The 19,415-nt window shown below is 40.3% G+C and overlaps 1 protein-coding gene across 12 annotated transcripts; it reads right to left on the reverse strand.

Annotated features, from left to right (window-relative positions):
* Positions 1 to 3,232: 3,232 nt before the first annotated feature.
* LOC110897965 lies at positions 3,233 to 12,827 on the reverse strand. 12 transcript variants are annotated; one of them, XR_002569126.2, is made up of 5 exons: positions 12,404 to 12,826; positions 4,069 to 4,130; positions 3,918 to 3,972; positions 3,724 to 3,834; positions 3,233 to 3,610 (listed from the first exon to the last, which is right to left on the reverse strand). XR_002569126.2 is itself a non-coding variant. In XM_022144701.2 (4 exons), the coding sequence occupies exons 1-4, from the start codon at positions 12,470 to 12,472 to the stop codon at positions 3,439 to 3,441; spliced, it is 414 nt and encodes a 137-aa protein (XP_022000393.1). In that variant the 5' UTR covers positions 12,473 to 12,827; the 3' UTR covers positions 3,233 to 3,438. The 12 variants fall into 12 exon arrangements, 1 of the variants encoding a protein (XP_022000393.1); XR_002569123.2 differs by having other exon boundaries at positions 4,069 to 4,135; positions 12,404 to 12,825; XR_004877121.1 differs by having other exon boundaries at positions 3,233 to 3,834; positions 3,918 to 3,996; positions 12,404 to 12,825.
* Positions 12,828 to 19,415: the final 6,588 nt, after the last annotated feature.

A 19,415-nucleotide genomic window follows, 5' to 3' on the forward strand; every position in this document is an offset into this window, starting at 1 on the left:
TTGAGGATATTTTGGGTTTATGTTCAACCCTTGTTCATCGTCTTCGTCCTTTCTTGAGCTTTCCCCTTCAACCACAAAAGCTTCTTGGGTAGGTTGAAGGGTTGCTATCCCTTTTTCAGTGGGAAACTTCATAGTGCCTTGACCAACTAAAACTGCCATTCCGAACACACCTTGCTCTGGCCTTCCTACGATGATATCATAGTTGGAAGGGATATTGATCACCGCAAAAGTGAGCTGTTCGGTTCGTCCCTTTGTTCTCTCGTTGAACAAACATAATGGGTTATTTGGCCTAAAGGCTTGATAGGTATGTCTGCGATACCTTCGATGGAGGATTCAGACTGTTGAAGCTTTGAACGTTCATTGTCGCTGAGAGGGTTAAATCCTTTCTCAAACATGATTTTGGTGGTTGCACCGGTGTCAATGTAAGCCTTTTGTGTCTTGATGGTTCCTATGTTGGATTCCATCACCAGAGGGTTTGAAAGCAATTCTCCTTCTGGTGGTGGAAAGCAAACATATTGACGTTCCCATGCCTTAGAACGATGGCGTTTGTGGGAAGCTTTGTTTTCAAGGTCGACCATGTTCACTTCCTACTTTTTATTTTTCAACCATCTTGCCCTTGACCCCTTCAACCAAGTGAGCCGTTCGGACTTGACGGCTTCTTCGATCCTCATTTTGGGTTGGAAGCAATCGTTGGTATGGTGACCTTTCTATTCGTGAAACTCACAATACTAGCTTGATTTTTCTAATCTTTTGTTTTTTTGACAAAGGTTGAGGAGGGCGGAAGCTGTGTTTTACCTCTTCGGTTGCCAAGATCTTGTGCGGAGTCTTGGTTAAGGCTGTAAAGTTTATGGTTTTTTCTCAGCTTGGAGGGTTCCGGCCTTCAGGCCTTCAGGAATCTGAACCTTTGAGCCATTTGTCATAAGAGCCATACTGGAAGCTCCAGTTAAGAGTTCTCTTTTTTTTATGTCTACAGTTTATTCTCCTCGAATGTGGGCTTCAGCCCTTTCGAGTGTTTCTTCAAGGGTTTTGGGCAGGCATTTATTGAAGTCTCTTGTGAGATATTTGGAATTTATAGCATTCATTAACCCTGCAACCCTAATATTTTCTTCGGTGTAAGCTAAACCTTCTTTCTTGTAACTTTCGATGAAGTCTCCAAGACTTTTATCATCACGTTGTTTGATCTGGAAGATTATCATGGCGTTCTTGACATACCTATGTTTTTATAGGGAACTTTTGCTAAGATCGTCAAATGTCTGAACACTTCGTCCAGGAAGGTCATTGAACCATATGCGTGAAGACCCTTCAAGGGTTTGCCTGAACATGAGACAACATTCGGAGTTGGGTCATTTTTCAATTCTTGCTGTCCCGACAAAGATTTGGAGGTAGTCTTCAGTACCGTGATAGCATCTTTATCTGGGTTTGAAACTCGTACTTAACAATTTGTTTGGAGAAGCAAGACAAGTTGTTGGGCTTGTAAGGCTTTAAGAGCTATTTTACTACCCTTGAATCTGGGTTACCGTTTGAGGTACCCTGGTGAGTGGTTGGCACTTGGTTGATGAAGTTAAAGCTAAAGCCTTGAAGGCTTCCTGTGTCATCATCCAGCTTTCACGTGCTGCAAAGGAAATTGTGCCATCATTTGTGTCATCAGCTAGGGCATAAGGTTAAATTCTTAAAGGCTTTCTGATGGTACTAACAAAATATGCCTTTATCTGTGTCATAAGGTTAAAGCCTTAAAGGCTTACTGTATAAGGCATTCCCATGGATGTGCTCATGACTGCACCTCAAGCCAAAGGCAGGGTGGCCATGGCTTGTTTTCACGAAGTAGCAATGGGAGGGGGAACACTTGAAGCTGGTGACTGCCATAATTGATCAAGAGTGGTTTTATGCCCCATAGGTTCATCGGTTGTAACGGGTTGGGAGGTAAATAAGGGAAAAACGGTTGGACTTGGCCTCCCCAAAAGCTAAAGGGCTTGAGTGGTTGGTCTGTCACACTAGGACCAGCTTCAAGGTAAGATGTGGCTGAACGTGAGCTGCTAAAAGGAAGAGATGGAGGGCCATGTGATAATGAGGGTTCAGACTCCTCATAATTTAGTCTTATTCTCACCCTTTTTTTTCCTTTTCTAAGCTCACAGGCTAGTTGAGAAGAAATATCAGTTGTAAGAAATTTCTAGCTACTCCCTCGGGTGTTAGATCTACGTGTTTCGGTGTATGCATTACATCGATTTGAGTAGCCGCAACCCCTGACCAAGATGTGTTTGTGTTTGAAAAGAAGTGAACTCCGGTTACATATCCCGATGGAGTACTTCCAGGAGTAGAAAGAGGTGTAGATAGGACCGGTGAGATCCGACCCGAATTTGGTGTTAAATCGGTGTTGTTAGGCACCTGATTTACCTGACCGAGAGACTCGCTTTCAGACATGATGTAAAGAGAAAATGGAGCTACACAACTGGTCTTTAAGGTAAAGTTAGCGGCGTGGCCCCACGGTGGGCGCCAACTTGTTGATGCAACAAATAATAGACCAAGGCCTGTAGCGATATCTCTGGGGTAAAAGGGTTCAGGGGTTCGATTAGCCTAACGCAGGTCGTGAGGTCCCCCCACGTTTGCAAGACGTGGAGGGAGATTCACTAGTAGTGTTTTTATCTTCCTTAGATCTTGAGCTGATTAGAAATCAGCCCAGAAAGCGATCGTTGGAGAAGATGAATTATTTAGTGTGAAGAAGAGAAACAAGCATGAAGCTAGTTCTTAAGAGGGAGAAGGAGAATCAGAGAGTTAGAGTGACATCTGCTGATCCTGGAGTGAATGGCATGGTGGAATGGCCTGCATTTTATAGAGGAAAGTGTTTCTTAAAGGAGAAACCCGTGACTAGTGAATCTGTGCTTGCAGTGAGGGGTTTGCCCATTTTGAGGGTTGAAGGGTTTGGACCTGCAGACAAAAGGGTGTGCTCTCCCACATGTTCTGGTTGCGGCTGGGCAGAAGGTTTCACACGTTAAGACTTGTTGATGTGACCGGACACTGTGCTTGTCCTTTTTACTGTTCATGACCGTTGGACCATTTCCGAACCTTTTAACTTTTTAACCTTTTAAGCTGTTGTGTCTCTAATTAGTTTATTAAGGTTTGAGCTACCCCCGTCATCAGTGACCATAAAACTTGCTCTAATTTCTGGTTCCATTATGCAAAAAACTAAACACAGATAATACAGAAGCAAAAGCCAATTTAAATGAAAACTGGCACAGAGACGTAATCTTTTTAAGATTTCTATGTAGCAAATTGGAACCTTGTAGAATGTGTCTATTTCAACAAATATGTTTCAAAGATTAAATGGAATGCTCAATTATACATAATAAGTACCTATTCTCATCAGAATCCGGTAAAATTGACCGGAAATTTCCTGGCACCATCAATCCAACAAACAAACTCAAAATCAACACCACTACCAACTCAATTAAAACCTGCAAACAACACAAAAAAAAAAGTGACAGAATCAGATCCACAAAATTGACCAGCAACCCGCACGCCCATTGCATTCAGCCTGTTGTCTACATATATAAGAGCACCCATTGCATCTAGCTCGGTCGGTCGGGTTGGTTGACCTGAAACGTTTTCGCCCCACCTTTTTTACAAAAAAATAAGTGTCAGATCCGAGTCCAAAGTTAATTTTTTTTTTTCAATAATAGTATGACGTTTTGAATATAAAAATATAGGAGGTATTATGGATTAAAATACACTTTGAATGACTTTGGACATGACGTTTTTCCTTTTATGCAAATGCTGCATATCACCCCCAACTTGTCATGGTGTATGATTAAAAGTAACATTTCCCAAATTAATATCACCCTGCAATTTTTCCATATTTTAGACCTAGAATAATGACAAATATTATTCACTAATAGAAAAAAAATACATAAAGATGTGTGTACCTAACGGTTGAAGCTATTCGTACACATGGTTCAATCTCGAGCCGAACATATCACACTGCAATTTTTCCATATTTTAGACCTAGAATAATGATAAATATTATTCACTAATAGAAACAAAAAAAAATACATAAAGATGTGTAGATGTGTGTACCTAACGGTTGAAGCTATTCGTACACATGGTTCAATCTCGAGCCGAACAACAATAATGCGTTCCTATACTGCCACAACCCAAATAAACTTATAAACATATAACTAACATTTAAATTATAGAAAATATAAACTCTACACATGTAACCTGCATCCATATAACGAATCCAATCAATGAGAAACAAACTGGCCTTACCAAAATGAAAACCATGCCGTCATTGGCCACGTATAGTGTATTATATATCACATGAAACTCTATAAATTAAGCATTTTTAATTAGTTATTATATAATAATATACAAACCAAATTGACCCATATCTTCAAGTTTTTTTTAAACCAAAGCAGATCCATATTAGTCCTCGTGTCCCAGTTTTGCCATGAATTAAACAAATAAAAGCATGAATCTAAAAGGGATTAGAAATTGATATGACCAAAACCTAAAAATCAAGAACTGAAACAATTTTGCCCTAATTTGTGCATACCTTATGAGACCGAGCAGCGGAGCAAGCAGCAGCGCTGATCGCCGACAAATCAGCGGGGTGATTTTCCGGCGAGGTCAACAGATCTGCGACGGAAGTGTCCGGTTTAGGGCATGTTTGGCTAACCTTTTTGAAACAACTTATTGACTTATTGGCTTTTTTAAAAGTTATAAGCTCTAAAAAGTTTGTTTGACAATGGGGTGTATGTGAGGGGAAAAGTGACTTTTCCAAAAAGTCACCACATCCTAACTTTTCCAAAAAGTCATAAGCTCTTTAAAAAGCTAAGCCAAACATGCCCTTACTCTAAATGAAGATGTAAAGTGGGTGAAAATAATTACCTTCAATCAACGGATAAAATAACTAGAATCTGTAAAGATTTATTTAGGTGATGGTAGTAACAGATGTTCATCAAACCATCATCATCGCCGCCTGAAGACGGCAGTTTCACCGTCGTTTCCATCACCGACAGGTCCCCTCTCTTGATTCCTGCTCTCAATCCTCCTCTCTCTATCGATTTCTCTCCTTATGTCTCTTTTTCTCTCTTTGCTTTCCTAGTCATTGAGTAGGGTAAGTGAAAGGCATGTGACGATTTTGACAATTAACATAGGAGTATGATTTCCTAATTTTACCCTCTAGGAATCTCAAAACTTTGGATAAAGTCCCATTTCAACCCCTCTAACATAGCTTGTTATTTCTTGTATACAATGAGAGGTACATAAATATACAAGAATTAGAGAAATATGTGGAGAGAAATCTTCCACATTTACAACAATAGGAGTTACATAATAATTACATTTGAATGAGTAATATTGACTAGAGGGATTTTAGGCTAAGACTTTGTGATGGATTGATACCCCCCGTCAATGCAAGGATGGAGGTGGTCCGACATGAAGCATTGAACGAAACTTGTCGAACAACGGTTGTGGGAGACTTTTTGTGAAAATATCCGCAACTTGTTGATCGATGGAGATGAATTTAGTGTCGAGCCGACCAGAAGTAACCAATTCACGAACAAAGTGATAATCGATATCAATGTGTTTTGCTCGTTTGTGTGAGATTGGATTTTGGCTTAGGAACAAAGTACTCTTATTATCGCATAATAAGGTTGGGCGAGTTTGAGGCAAGGCATGAAGCTCACGTAGTAGATTTGTCAACCAACTTATTTCTGCAGTGGTGTTAACCGTCGCCCTGTATTCGGATTCACAGCTTGAGCGAGAAATGTTGGGTTCTTTCTTTGCACTCCTAAAGACTAAGTTTCCTCCCAAGTAAATGCAGTAGCCATAGGTGGATCTTCTAGTGTCTAGACATCGTGCCCAATCTGCATCAGAAAAACCTAGCAAAACAGTGTTAGGTGGTCGATCAAAAGTTAAACCATGAGATAATGTGCCTTTGACATATCGAAGAATTCTTTTGACTAATTGAAAGTGAGTAGTGGTGGGTTGTTGAAGAAATTGACTAGCTTGATTAACGACATTTGAGAGGTCGGGACGAGTAATTGTGAGATATTGGAGTGCGCCTACCAGAGAGATCGGTAGAGGGTAGGATCATGAAATGGTTGTCCTTGGGTGGTGAAAACATCTTTTGATGTTAGAGGAGTGGAAACGGGTTTTGAGTCAAGAAGACCCGCACGTGATAAAATGTCGTAAGCATATTTGGATTAGTTTAGAAAGAGACCGGAAGAAGTATGAGTAACTTCCAAGCCGAGGAAAAAATTGAGTAGGCCGAGATCCTTTATTTTGAACTCCTTGTGTAGACGAGATGTAAACATGTTAATGAATTTTTCGTTGTTTCCTGTTACAACGAGGTCGTCTACATAGACAAGAAGATAAATTAAAACTCTGTGATGATTGCAAATAAACAATGATGGATCGGCACTACTATTTTGGAAACCAAGGGCAATGAGAAAGGTTCTTAGACGTTGAAACCAAGCTCGTGGTGCTTGCTTTAGACCGTATAAAGCACGATTTAGTTTGCACACATGAGTTGGTTGTTTGGGGTCTTCAAAACCCAGAGGTTGTTCTATGAAAACGGTTTCATTGAGATGACCATTTAAGAAAGCATTATTGACATCAAGTTGTCATACTTTCCACTGATTAATGGTCGCGAGACTTAGAACAACTCGAATGGTGGATGATTTTACAACCGGACTAAATGTGTGTGAGAAATCGAGACCCGATATTTGAGAGAATCCTTCGGCTACAAGTCTTGCTTTGTAGCGATCGATAGAACCATGGGATTTGTATTTGATTCGATAAATCCATTTGGAACCAATGATATTGGTGTTGGTTGGACGCAGAACGAGTGTCCAAGTGTGGTTACCATGTAAGGCATCAAGTTCGTTGTGCATGGCTTTGACCCATTTAGGGTCTTTGAGAGTGGTTTTGATTCCTTTGGGAACATGGCTAGAGAGAAGAGCATAAGGAGAATGATTAGCAAGATTTACAAAATGCTTGGGTTTAAAAATACCATTTTTGGACCGAGTTTGCATGGAATGTGTGTTTGTGGGTTGGGTTTCGGATTGAGAAGAGGATGATGATTGGGTTTCGGTTTGGGCCGAAGGTAATGTATCGGCCGAGGGAGATGTTTAGGCCGAGGGATATGTTTGGGCCGAAGGTGAGTTAAGTGTTTGGGTGGATGGAGAGGATGAGGATTGTGTGGATGAAGGTGCTTGGTTTATGGATGGAGGGGTTAGTGGGTTCGTTTGGTTGTCAGATGGGTTTGGAGTTGGATGAAGTAATGGTGTGGGTAATAGAGGGCTGTTGGGTATTATGGGGTTGTTAGTTTGGGTTGTAGATGGGTGAGAATGGGAGGGTGTAGTGGGTGTGGGTAATTGGCCTTCAAAGTTTGTAATAGGTAATGAGGAGATATTTGTAGATGTAGAGGGTGTTTGGAAAGGTAAAATGTCTTCGTCAAATTTTGCGTGTTGAGTAGAATAGATACGACCCGTGGTTGGATCTAGACATCTAAACCCTTTGTAGCGAGGACTATAGCCAATGAAAATACATGGAGTACTTCGAGGAACAAGTTTGTTTTTTTGACATAGTCTCTAAGGTATAGATAAACTCGACATCCAAAAATACGAAGATTGGAGTTTGTAGGAGGTTGTTTAAACAATATTTCAAAAGGTGAGAGATTGTTTAACAGTTTTGTGTGAAGTCTGTTGATTATATATGTGGTCGTTGTAAAAGCATCAAACCAAAAAATTGGTGGTACGTGGGCATTAAAGCATCAAACCAAAAAATTGGTGGTACGTGGGCATTAAACATTATGGCCAACCCGGTTTCAATGATGTGACGATGTTTTTGTTCCGCCCTTCCGTTTTATTCCGGAGTGTGAGGGCATGAAACTCGATGATGAATGCCATTTTGTTGAAAACACATTTGTACTTGGTGGTTTGTGAATTCGGTTCCTCCGTCGCTTTGAAAAACCTTATCATTTGAAGAAAATTGATTTTGAACAAAAGCTAAGAAAGTTTTAAGAATGTTAGGAAATTCTGATTTTGCTTTTAAAGGATAAAACCAAATAAAGCGTGAATAATCATCTATGAAAATGACATAATACCAATATCCATCGGTGGATGTGACCGGTGCGGGTCCCCAAAGATCACAATGAATGAGGTCCAAAACATGGTTTGCATGTTTGTGGTTTTCAAGAAGAGGTAAACGTTTAGCTTTTGCCATTTCACACGAATTACATAATCCCGGTTTAGGTAACAAAGATGTAACAAAAACATGACCACTTTTATTTAAAGTTGAAATAGTGTCAAAGGAGACATGTCCAAGACGACTATGCCATTTATTGAAAGAAGCACGAAGATGCGAAGCGGAGAGAGCGACAACAAGAGACTTGTGACTTTGAGTGAGAACATAAAAGCCATTTTCACACGTGCCTTTAGCTAGAACTTCCGCTGTTTTTCGGTCTTGAATTTGAAAATAATTGTTAGAAAACAATACATCAACGAGAGAATCATTAGTTAATCTACTAATGGACAGTAGATTTTTTGTGAGGTTAGGCACGACTAAAACATTTTGTAAAGGAAGATTGTTTTGAATATGAGTGTTACCAATATGGGTAACGGGTAAATACCGTCCCCAAAAGTAACTCGTGTGTTACCGTTTTGAGGTTTAGAATTAATTAAACCAAAGGTTGTAGGAAGCATGTGAGTGGAAGCACCCGAGTCTGCAGTCCAATCCGTAGTATCGATAGCAACATTGCATTGGGGAAGGAATGCATTGGCTAGATTGGCATCAAGAAATGTCGCCTTTTTGGCATAAGAGGCGAGTTGTGGGCAAGTGGTCGCATAGTGACCATCATGGCGACACAGTTGGCAATGGGGTGTTCATTTGGTGTGTGTGGTACCACGAGCACGGTTTGAGGTTGTGTTACGACCTCGGCCCCGTGACGTGGTAGGCCGATTGGTAAAAGGTTTGGGTTGATGTTAGGCCCTAAAGTGTGAGACTGACACATCAAATTAACATAACGGGCTATGGTTACGAACTGGGTCTTACCGGGTTAGTTTATATTAGGTTTTGGATCTTTATAGGTCACTTGGGCCAAGCTTTAGGCCATGTGGGCCAAGCAGGCACAAGGGGAGCCCATGTAGGGAATTGGGCTTAAGTTAGTATAAAAACAAGTTTCCAACTTGTTTTTAGGGTTGACCTTCTTGGAGCCTCATTTACACTAATTCCATAGAGTTAGAGAGAGGTGATTTGATTTGTTGGTGTAGGAACTTGTACCAGACGATTTTGCTAGTTGATAGTAATAGAATCGTGTGCAAGTTTGAAAGGTGATTTGGTTTGTTATTATTTGTTTTCATCCCATTTCTCGAATCACCTATTGATTGGATTCCGCACAATCAATAGGTTGTTTGATATCATTGAAAGATCCGGTTTACCGGACTTACAAGTGGTATCAGAGCCATTAGAACCTGTTTCTAGGCTCGGTGTTATATCAAGGATTCAAGATTTTTGTTATTTTTGGTTCGATGTTCATCGCGTTCTTCGTGTTCTTAGTAACATTCATCGAACTTTTATAAAAATCAACATATTTTGGTATTTTGATTTGTTCTGAAGGTTGTTATAAGATAAACCAAAATTTTCGAAATTTTTTAGAAATATCTTAGTTCAAAATTTACACAGCTTTCGGAGATTTGTTGAATTGATATTTTTGGAGAGATTGAGATTTCCATATTTTATTTTTAGTCACAGCTCATCATTCATCACATGCTCTTTTGAGCCGCTATCACCGTCAAAATCTTCATTGGTCTCGAGTCCCATCTATCTCAAGGTCTCGAGTGGGACATTGTGCTAGTCTCGAGTCGCAACCCTCAACCTCCATAGCCATCAACAGCAATTTGATTCCGACCAGCAATCGTCATCAACATTCAAACAAGATCAACAAGTCTCGAGTCATCAACTCTGAGTTCTCGACTCAAAGGTCTCGAGTGGGATTTCATAATTATCTGAGTTCTTGACTCAAGTAGGTCTCGAGTCCTTCATTATTCTTGTTTCGCAACCACCGTTTCAAACATCCACTGTCTCGAGTCCTTCATCAGCCGGTCTCGACTCATCATCCTTCACAAGTCTCGAGTCATCGTCTTCCTGGTCTCGAGTCATCAACCTCGGTCTCGACTCTTCAACATCTTCACCGGTTTCGAGTCGTCAAGTCGCAATCACAAGAGGTTCCTTCAAGGTCTCGAGTCTTCCACTTCATCATTCAAGGTCTCGACTCACAGAGGTCTCGAGTTATCTCTTTCGCGGTTCCGAGTCGCAACTGAGATCTCGAGTTATTGATCATCCGAGTCGCAACGATCATCGCCGGAACTTGCAACTCCGTCTCTGGTCATCGTTCATCATTGTCACGAGTCGAAACCAATTCCGAGTCGCAACCATCTCTCACTGTTTCGAGTTCCGATTTCGACTCCATCGCTTATCGTCCATCATCATCATCGTCTTCTCTGCTTCATCACTACAGTTGTCTTCTCCGGTCATCCTCTCCGATCAACCTGCATCTCGACCTCCGACGTTCATCATCGTCGACCGCTGTCCTCCTCCGACCAAACCGCCACCATCCTCATCTCCGTTCAACATCGGTGGTGGAGCCTGAAATTAATTAAGGTTTCGTTTCGGCAACGTTAAACGAAGAAGACGTCTGTGATTTTGTTATTAGGTTTTATTATTAATAATAAATAATAATAATAATTATAATATTGATCATCATTAGATCATCATTACATAATCATTAATTATAATATAATAATAATAATAATAATAATAATAATAATAATAATAATAATAATAATAATAATAATAATAATAATAATAATAATAATAACTAGTAGATGCCCCGCGCTTCGCCGCGGACATTCGTTCGGTACCGGTTAAACCGTATTTAAGAATAACCATTAAATATAATTTAAAATACAGAAATACCAATAAATTGAAAAAAAAAAAATTTAGTGCATCTATTAATGAAACCCTCAGCTAGTACAGGGCCATTGTTGGAGTTCAACGCAAGCATAATGAAAGCCTAAGCTTTTTTTTGAAGGCAGTGGAGTTATCATTCAAATATAACCAAAACAGACTACTATAGCAAGTTGCTGTTGTAGCCAAATAGTACAGCAACAACATCATGACATACTACATTCCATACTATAATCTTTAGAATTACATAAATCTTATCTATTCCTCCCATGTTATGCTTGATCTATGCCTTCACCAATCGAACGATGTTTGCTTTTTTCTTCAACAACCGTGTATACCGATGTACTTCTGTCCTCTGATTTCTCCAAAACAATACCCTCCAAAGCGCTAATAGATACACCGCACGTATAACTTTCCTCTTGTGTGAGGATAAACCCAACTCATTCACACTTTGTAGCAACTCACCCACCGAGTCAAACTTGCGGCCTGTCGGGACTTTCATCCTCCAGAATATCCGATGCTGGACCATGTGTGCGAACGTGCATCTGACCAGCACATGGCCCGCTGACTCGTCCAGTACTCCACATAACGTACATAGTGAATTCTGAATTGGTATGCCTCTGTTTGCTAAAGCGTTCATAGTAGGAATCTTCCTGTCTATCGCTTTCTATGCAAAGATATTCTCTTTTGGAGTCACATCTTTTTTGTTATGACTTGCTGTGCTAGAAGCCTAGAACCATGTTCAAACTTGCCATTTCCATTCTTCCCTCCTTATTACCCGACACTCTAACCCAACCCCAGTCCCAAATGACACTATTATTGCACTTTTTGTATCATTCCACCACCAAGGATCTTTTTTTTAGTGACTAAATTGGTATAGTAACGAAAACGATTTTTCAAGCTTCTATCATTTGACGAATTATCGACCCAAAACATGTTCCTATTCCCTTGACCCAAAACATTCCACTATGCTTTTACTTGGGTTTCATTCACTGCAAAACTACTATAGTATAGATAGACCCACTAAATTAAAATATAACTGGTTTTAACCTCTCCAAACTTTAAAAATCTAATGGTAAAACCACCAATCCCGTTAATGTTCTTACTTGTCAATTTTCTGCATAAATTCATGTTTCAGCAGCATATTGAATGGGGAAAAGATAGATCAATTTAGTTACTTGTAACAGGATTTTGACCTTTCACACTAAAAACTACATAATTGACCAATAGTAAAAAGGGTATTTTTGATATTTAGTCGTCTAATTAAGCATGTATTCAAATGCTATATTTTCTTTAGACAGTAGGGTGTTGCCGTGTGCTGGACATAGTAACTCTATCTCCTATAACCTTGATCTCAAAGGAAATATTCATAAACATGATTTTTTAGCTTTTAATAATGATATTTACACTGAGATAATTTGGGCGGAGACATGCGAACCTGAATCGGGTAATCGGAATCTCGCCGGAACCCTAGCCGACTTGTCGGAAACTCAATCCGCAATCTCATGACACACGGATGCAACCAGATCTTCTACTGTGATCCTGAACTTTCATGACCGCCTATTCTACTCCAAAACATGGCTATCTCCGCCCGTTGTTGCTGCCGCCGGAGGCATGGCACCAACATGTTGCCTTTTTTTTCTAGAAGCCACAGCCGGCTAATCTAGGTTTAAGTGACCAGGGGAAACGATCACCGGTGGTCCACCGTGCCCCCCTCCAGATTCTCTCCTTTATGTATGGATCGTTCGCTCTATGTTCTGCATATCTATTCTAGTATTTTCCTTTTTACTTCCATACATGTGGGGAAAAAATCTAAGAAAACAAACTTCAGTGGTGAAAAGCCAAAACTCACAAAAGTACCTAGCGCAAACCAACGATGTCAATTGATATATATAATAATAATAATAATAATAATAATAATAATAATAATAATAAGTTTTCTTTTACAATAAAAAAAGGGTTAAATAAAAAAAGGTTTTTTTGTTTGTGATATCGGTCTGACAGGTTTTTGAGGCGCGGTTCAGAAAGCGGGTTTATTCGCGTGCAAAGGGTTTGAGTTAGCGAGTACATGGGTTCTCGTTTGGTTTGTGTTTTGAGGAGAAGAACAAAATGTAGGTCCCTCGGAGGTTGAGGTTTAACCTATTCCTTGTTATGTTTAACCCACTAGCAAGTGCGGAATCCAAGCTAGCAAGCAAACCGGAGTTTATATGTAAGCAAAGTGAACAAGAGAAAGAGTAGACAAGCAAGTATCAAAGTTTTCTCTTGTATTTCAGTGGACACGGTTACAGACCTTGACCAAACTGAAAATACACTCTAACAAAGACCTGGGTTTCACACACAAAAGCTCTCTATCAAGAACACACACTTTGGACAGAAACTTATCAGAACTACTGTGAAAGTGAAACCCTTCATGGATATATATACCCAAAACAGATTCCCATGCACGAAGGATAGACATTCTGATCGAAGGATTATCTGTCGACCAGAAAGCCATTCGAAAGATCTCGAAGGATCTAAGCATACCTCGAAGGATTGTATATCCTTCGAGGTCCACAGAGATACTTCGAAGGACATCTTTCGAAGTCATCGAAGGATACTAAACATCCTTCGATGACATCCTTCGTGGCATATCATCTTTCAACTACTAAGTGTTCAAGTTTGGCCAAGTCAAACCAGGAGGATGGTTGACTTGGTCAAACAACACATTACAATACATAAACACACATAAAGGACGTAAATACAACGACAAAAGACATCGTTTTATACATTACAAAATATAGACAAAGTACAGACACAAAGTGCACCAACAAACTCCCCCTTGGCTGTAGCTTTGTCTTCGTCTTCAAGTCTTAAGTCTCTAACGCCCTTTCCACGGCTACATGATGCGCCGACCATGCACTTCCTGCATTGATCAACAAGTTGAAGCAGTAGCGAGCCATCCTTTGAAACTTCATGGCTTGATCTCGATCTTGAACTAGGTAATTGATTTCATGATCCTTCAACACAATGATATCCGATCTGGACATGTTTGTAATCCACATCGGATCGATTATCCTGAAGTTCTCTGCATTGTCTCTGAACAAGATCACAGCTTCACCGGTATCCGCATCATAAACCCAGCAGCGGAAATTCTCAAGAAAGTCAGTTTTCATCTTCAACAGCGGAATCTTCTTCATCAACCTAGGAGGATCATATACCAGACGATAACGAGCAGTGTTAGTTTCTGGATCAAGAGTGAACTTGATTTGCTCGTATCTTGGAAATTGAGGTTTGTACAGAGGATCCTTCCACCCCAAACGCCTTTCTAGCCTGATTTTCTTCGCAAAGAGATCTACCATATGCTCTTTAGATCGATTGATCACATCAAGCTGCGCCAACACTGCCACATCATAATATGGAAGTGTGAGAATACTCAGGAGAGTCCCGAAGTATTGAAGACCAGATTCTCTCTTCACAACCATACAATGCAGATCTTTCACAAACATCCAGCTGATGATTCGACCACGCGCCTGATTTTTCTCCAGAACCATATAGTTTGCCTGCTCCAACGGGGCGAGCGGAGGAGGATTCCTAGCAAGGAAATCCGCTCGCCATTCTTTAATAGTTTTCTCACGGCTTTCTTGTGCAGTAGGAGAATCAGAAGAAGTGTTGTCGAACTCAGCAGTCTTTGCAGCAATAAATTCATCATCAGGCACATTCAGCTCAGCATCGTCCTCTCGAACATAGACAGGACGTTCAGGATCAGAACTGATGAAGATTTCATCAATTGTTGAGAAATCAGTCTGATCCTGTACCAAAGGAGTCGCATCAATCACACCTTCAGCAACATCATTCAACTCAAACAACCTTGATAACTGTTCATCTGTCATCTCAGATACAAACTCTCCCTCTTCTAGTGCTTCACCCGTGATAGGATGAAACTTTTGAGCACTTGACGATTCAGGAGGATCTTCAGTAAAGTTTTCTGGATCTAGACTGATCTGAGAAGGATCTACAGACGTTTCCAATGTTTCAGTCTGTTCAGTTGGACCAGTAGAGACTGTAGGAGGAGCTGGAGTATCTTGAGCAGTGCTAGATCCGCCTGCAGCACCGGATGCAGCTGCACCGGAGCCTGAGGCTGCTGTCTGATCTGGATTAGCAGAATCATCATCCTGATCATCTTGACGTCTTGGGAGTACTATCCCTTGAGCATTGCACCTCTCTCTCCATAATATCCCAACCTGTTTATGAACCCTACCAAAGTTTTCATGCATAGGTTGGAATGCTTTCTTCAGTCTTTCATCACGATCGCTAACTGTTTCCCTTAACACTTTTGCTGAATTTTCCAGATTAGTGCTGTGTCTTTTCATGATCTCCACCTCTCTATCTCTTGCCAAGTTAGCCTTCTTTAATCTATCAATTTCTTCAGCTTGTTCTTTGATCTTCATACTTTGAGCATTTACAATAGAACACAGCTGATTGTGAGCCTCTGCATCCTTCACTCGTTGTACACGATGTTCTTCAATCGTTCGTGTATGACGGCCAACTATATCACCCAGTTCACTGATTTGTTCAATCAAGAACTGTACCTTATCAGCTTCAGAGAAACCCGACAAGGTTTCTGCCAGAGATGGCCTAGAGGGCTCAGGTCTCGATGAACCAGATTGACCTGCCTGACCCGAACCACCTGAAGGACCAGTTATAACAAGAATAGGTCGAGGTTGTGTACCTGTGGTGGGAGTTTCAGGTGGCTGTTGATCAACAGACACCTGATGTGCTCCCGAAGACCTTTGTGGAGAAGACATAAGATCGATTGTCTCAGAAGCAGTTAACTGATCGCCAATTGGAGGAAGCTGCTGCTCAGGATCAGATGAAGGCTGAACTGACACTGGAACAGAAGTGTCAGCAGTAGATTTCTTTGATCCACGACCACCCTGTCGTTGAGCCTTCCTTTTCCTGATGAAACCTGGAGAAGTAAGAGCATAATCCTCATCTTTATCAGAATCTCCAGTATCTCCTGTCTTCTTAATCTTTTCAAACCGGGGATTCCCGCGTTTGTCAAAGACTTTCTTCAACCCTTGAGGAGGAGGATTATCATCATCAGAGGATGAACCATCACCATCAGGACCTCCTTCCTCTTCAGAGGATGAACTGCTTTCATCAACAAGTGTTCTCGGCTGATCCACTTTGCCCTTTCCCTTGTCAGTCGCAGCAACACTCGACTGACCAGCACCAACATCACCACCAGAAACAACTGGAACATCAGGATCAACAGGCATGTCCTGAGCCACTTCAGCAGTCACATTCACATCAACCTTAGCACTAGCTGCTGCACCAGAACTGCCAGCAGATCTTCTAGTGGCTTTGATTCCATGCTTAGATGTGAGTTGCTCATCAGCCATAGCAATCAATCTTGGTTCTTCATCGTCAGACACACTTCCTTCACGTCGCCATCTGTTGTTCTGTGGAGGCTCATACTCAGGAGCATCAAGATGACCAATCATTTTCCTATCTGGATGCGTTCCCGTGTAAACCCCCATAGACTTGACAATTAGAAGTGTGCGCTCGTTCATAGGATTCACTGGAAATACATCTGCCTCGGCTTTAGCAAGATCAGGAATCTGATTGTCTATCAACATTTGCAGAAAGCGAGGATATAACCAAAACTTGGTGTTAGTTCGCTGCTTATCGGACGGAAGTGGCCTCTGAGAGTTCTCCTTCAGATTGTTGAAAATATAACGAGAGATGTTGAACGGCTTGTTCAGAATCAACGCCGTAAACAATCCCGTCAGATCTATAGGAGATAAGTCATACCCAGAGCGCTTGTTGCTTAGGCAGTGAATCAGAATGTGCAGAAGGAACTTGTACTTAAGCGGCAGATATTTCTTGTTGATTTGATTTGTAAGGACGTTGTCGCTGTACTTGAGCCTTAACAATAACCCCCTTTGACACTGCAAATCTATTGAAGTTGGATCTTCAGAATTATCACCAAGTTGAAGACGTTCTCTAATAGAATTCTCAGTAATGACTACTGGCTTTTCTGCAACGATTGCCCTGATTACTTCCTGATTATCCACTGTTTCCACCCCAGCTGTACTCCAGAATGCCTTGATATGTGATTGATAGGCGACATGCTGTGTGGTGATAGCATAGTTGATTCGCGCTCGATGAAGATATTCCATAATCCCAGCAAATTCAGGACTAATGCCTCCTTCTGGTTGTAAGTACGCCACCATATTATGTCTAGATTCAGACATAGCTTCCAGTTCAGATTTCACTTTCTTGGTGGGTTTGGCCCGCTCAAACTTAATTTTTGGTGCCATTTCTGCACATCACAATTGCACGTAATAAGCATGGGTCAAACAGTCAACATGAGTTTCACACTTAGAAAAATTTTCAATTTCTTGAAAATTTCCTAAGTGTTGAAACTATTGAAGGATACATTCTGTCCATCGAAGGATGAAATGTGGCACGAAGGATGATAATCATTTCGAAGGATGATGAATGGTTCGAAGGATGTTGATCCAGCTCGAAGGATTTTATTTATCTTGAAAGATGTTAACTTGTCGAAGGATTATCTTTCGAATGATTGAATATTTTGAAAGATATCCTCATCATTCGAAGGCTTGATCCATCGAAAGATGATCTTTCGAGATATCCACCATCTTTCGAGCTTCACCTCGAAGGATGCTGTTTGGCACATCTCTCGAGGTGATGACTCATCATCTTCCCAAACGGTTACTGTTCATCGGCGATTTTTCAGGTGAGTTTTCCGGTGATTTGAATTGTTTTTCCAGCGACAGTTATATCGAAATTCAAATCAGTGTTTATAGCAAAACAAAACAAAACTCATGACCATTTCAAAACATCAACAATATTGAAACAAAACCGGATCCTGAACATAAATCAAACATTTAAACTTTGCCCAAACCCTAACCTCCCCTGTTTTATCAAGGTTCAAAACCCCTGTTATGATCATTCAAACCAGCCTTCAAACAACAATGTTCATAACATCCACAACATATACAGTAACATTACATAAACACAAAAACACTAAATCATAGGCTAAACATTCAAAATTTCATGAATAAAAATAAGAACATTAAAGAATGAATCAGAGTCAGTGATATGTTTATGAAGTTTTGATTTGTTGTTCGTTAATAGATTAAAGCATAACATCCTACCAAGATAATGTTATGAAATCCTGAAAATCAAACAAGTGTTTTTGAAATTTTGGCAGAGTTTCGAGAGGGTTTTGAGGTTTTTGAAAACTGATAATGATGAGTGATGAAGAAGACAACTATTTATATTCCACCTTGAAAGTTGAACCGTCTCGAAGGACTCAAACCGTTCGAAGGATGGACAGCTGTCACGAAGGATTCTCTTTTGTTCGAAGGATCCATATAAGGTTCGAAGGATCCAGATATTTTAAGGATCTGGATCGAAGGATGCCAGATATTTTTGGATTCTTCGAAGGATATCCTTCGATATAAAGCCATCTTTCAAGGGTTCTAGTCAACTCGAAGGATCACTTGGTCAAAACTTTCGTTGACCAACTATCTTTCGATGGAGACTGTTGACATCCATTGACTTTCTTTGACCATCTGATCTTTCGAGGGCCATTGCTTCCTCGAAGGATCAGATTTCCACCAACACTTGGATTTTTAGGGAATTTCCAATTTAACCCTTCAACATTTGAGGTTTTTCAGAAATGACCATGTTGAAAATTATCCGTTATGAAGTTCAGCAAGGTTAATTTTATGAAGTAATTCGGCTTGTCAGGTATCGGATCGAGCACCAACATCATTCAATCAAAAATAAAGTTAAGATGAAAATCTTTTTGGATTTTGAAGTTTGATAAAAATAAAAGGCAACAATTTTAAAATCCTTTGAATGTTATCAAACGACATCACCGCTAATGTCGTGCTGATATGCACCAAACGACAAAAACTGTTTTAAAAATTAAAGCAGTAAATTAAGCAGAAAGTAAATATGTACAAACACAACAATATTTTTGCGAGTTTCTGGCGAAGAGAATCATATCAGCTTGCGGTCTTTTGTCAAAACACACTTCCCTTTTAAAATTCTTTTACAGAAGCGGATAAGTATTCTACCACAATTACCGATATTGTTGTCCACTTAAACTCAACGATCAGGTGTAATCATAATACAATGAGATACGTTTAAGGTATGATTTATACTTACCGACCGGTGTTCATCCATTCACGACACATTCCCGTATCAAGGTATGCACGAGAATTCATCATACTGGGGAGTATACCGTTTATCATCCGTTTTTGACGTATATATATACAATGTGAACAAGTCACTTATTTGATTTGAAAACAAGCCCTTTGTGATATAATCACTTATTGATGAGGAACTTGAGTTTCAATGCATGAGGGCACAAGAGCAAGTCCGTGAACAGGTCAGTACTTCCGTACAGCAGAGAGACGAACTTGACTCCCGGA

The sequence above is a fragment of the Helianthus annuus genome, chromosome 13 (genome assembly GCF_002127325.2).
Source record: "Helianthus annuus cultivar XRQ/B chromosome 13, HanXRQr2.0-SUNRISE, whole genome shotgun sequence".
NCBI lineage: Eukaryota > Viridiplantae > Streptophyta > Magnoliopsida > Asterales > Asteraceae > Helianthus > Helianthus annuus.

Bases quoted from the DNA above. Each gene is read 5' to 3' on its own strand.
- LOC110897965 (XM_022144701.2), bottom strand. From the start codon at position 12,472: ATGAGATTGCGGATTGAGTTTCCGACAAGTCGGCTAGGGTTCCGGCGA. The intron at 3,835-4,068 runs GTACACACATCT...GAAAAATTGCAG, and splicing joins CGAATAGCTTCAACCGTTAG to GGTGATATTAATTTGGGAAA. The intron at 3,611-3,723 runs GTATTTTAATCC...TTTGTAAAAAAG, and splicing joins TGTCCAAAGTCATTCAAAGT to GTGGGGCGAAAACGTTTCAG.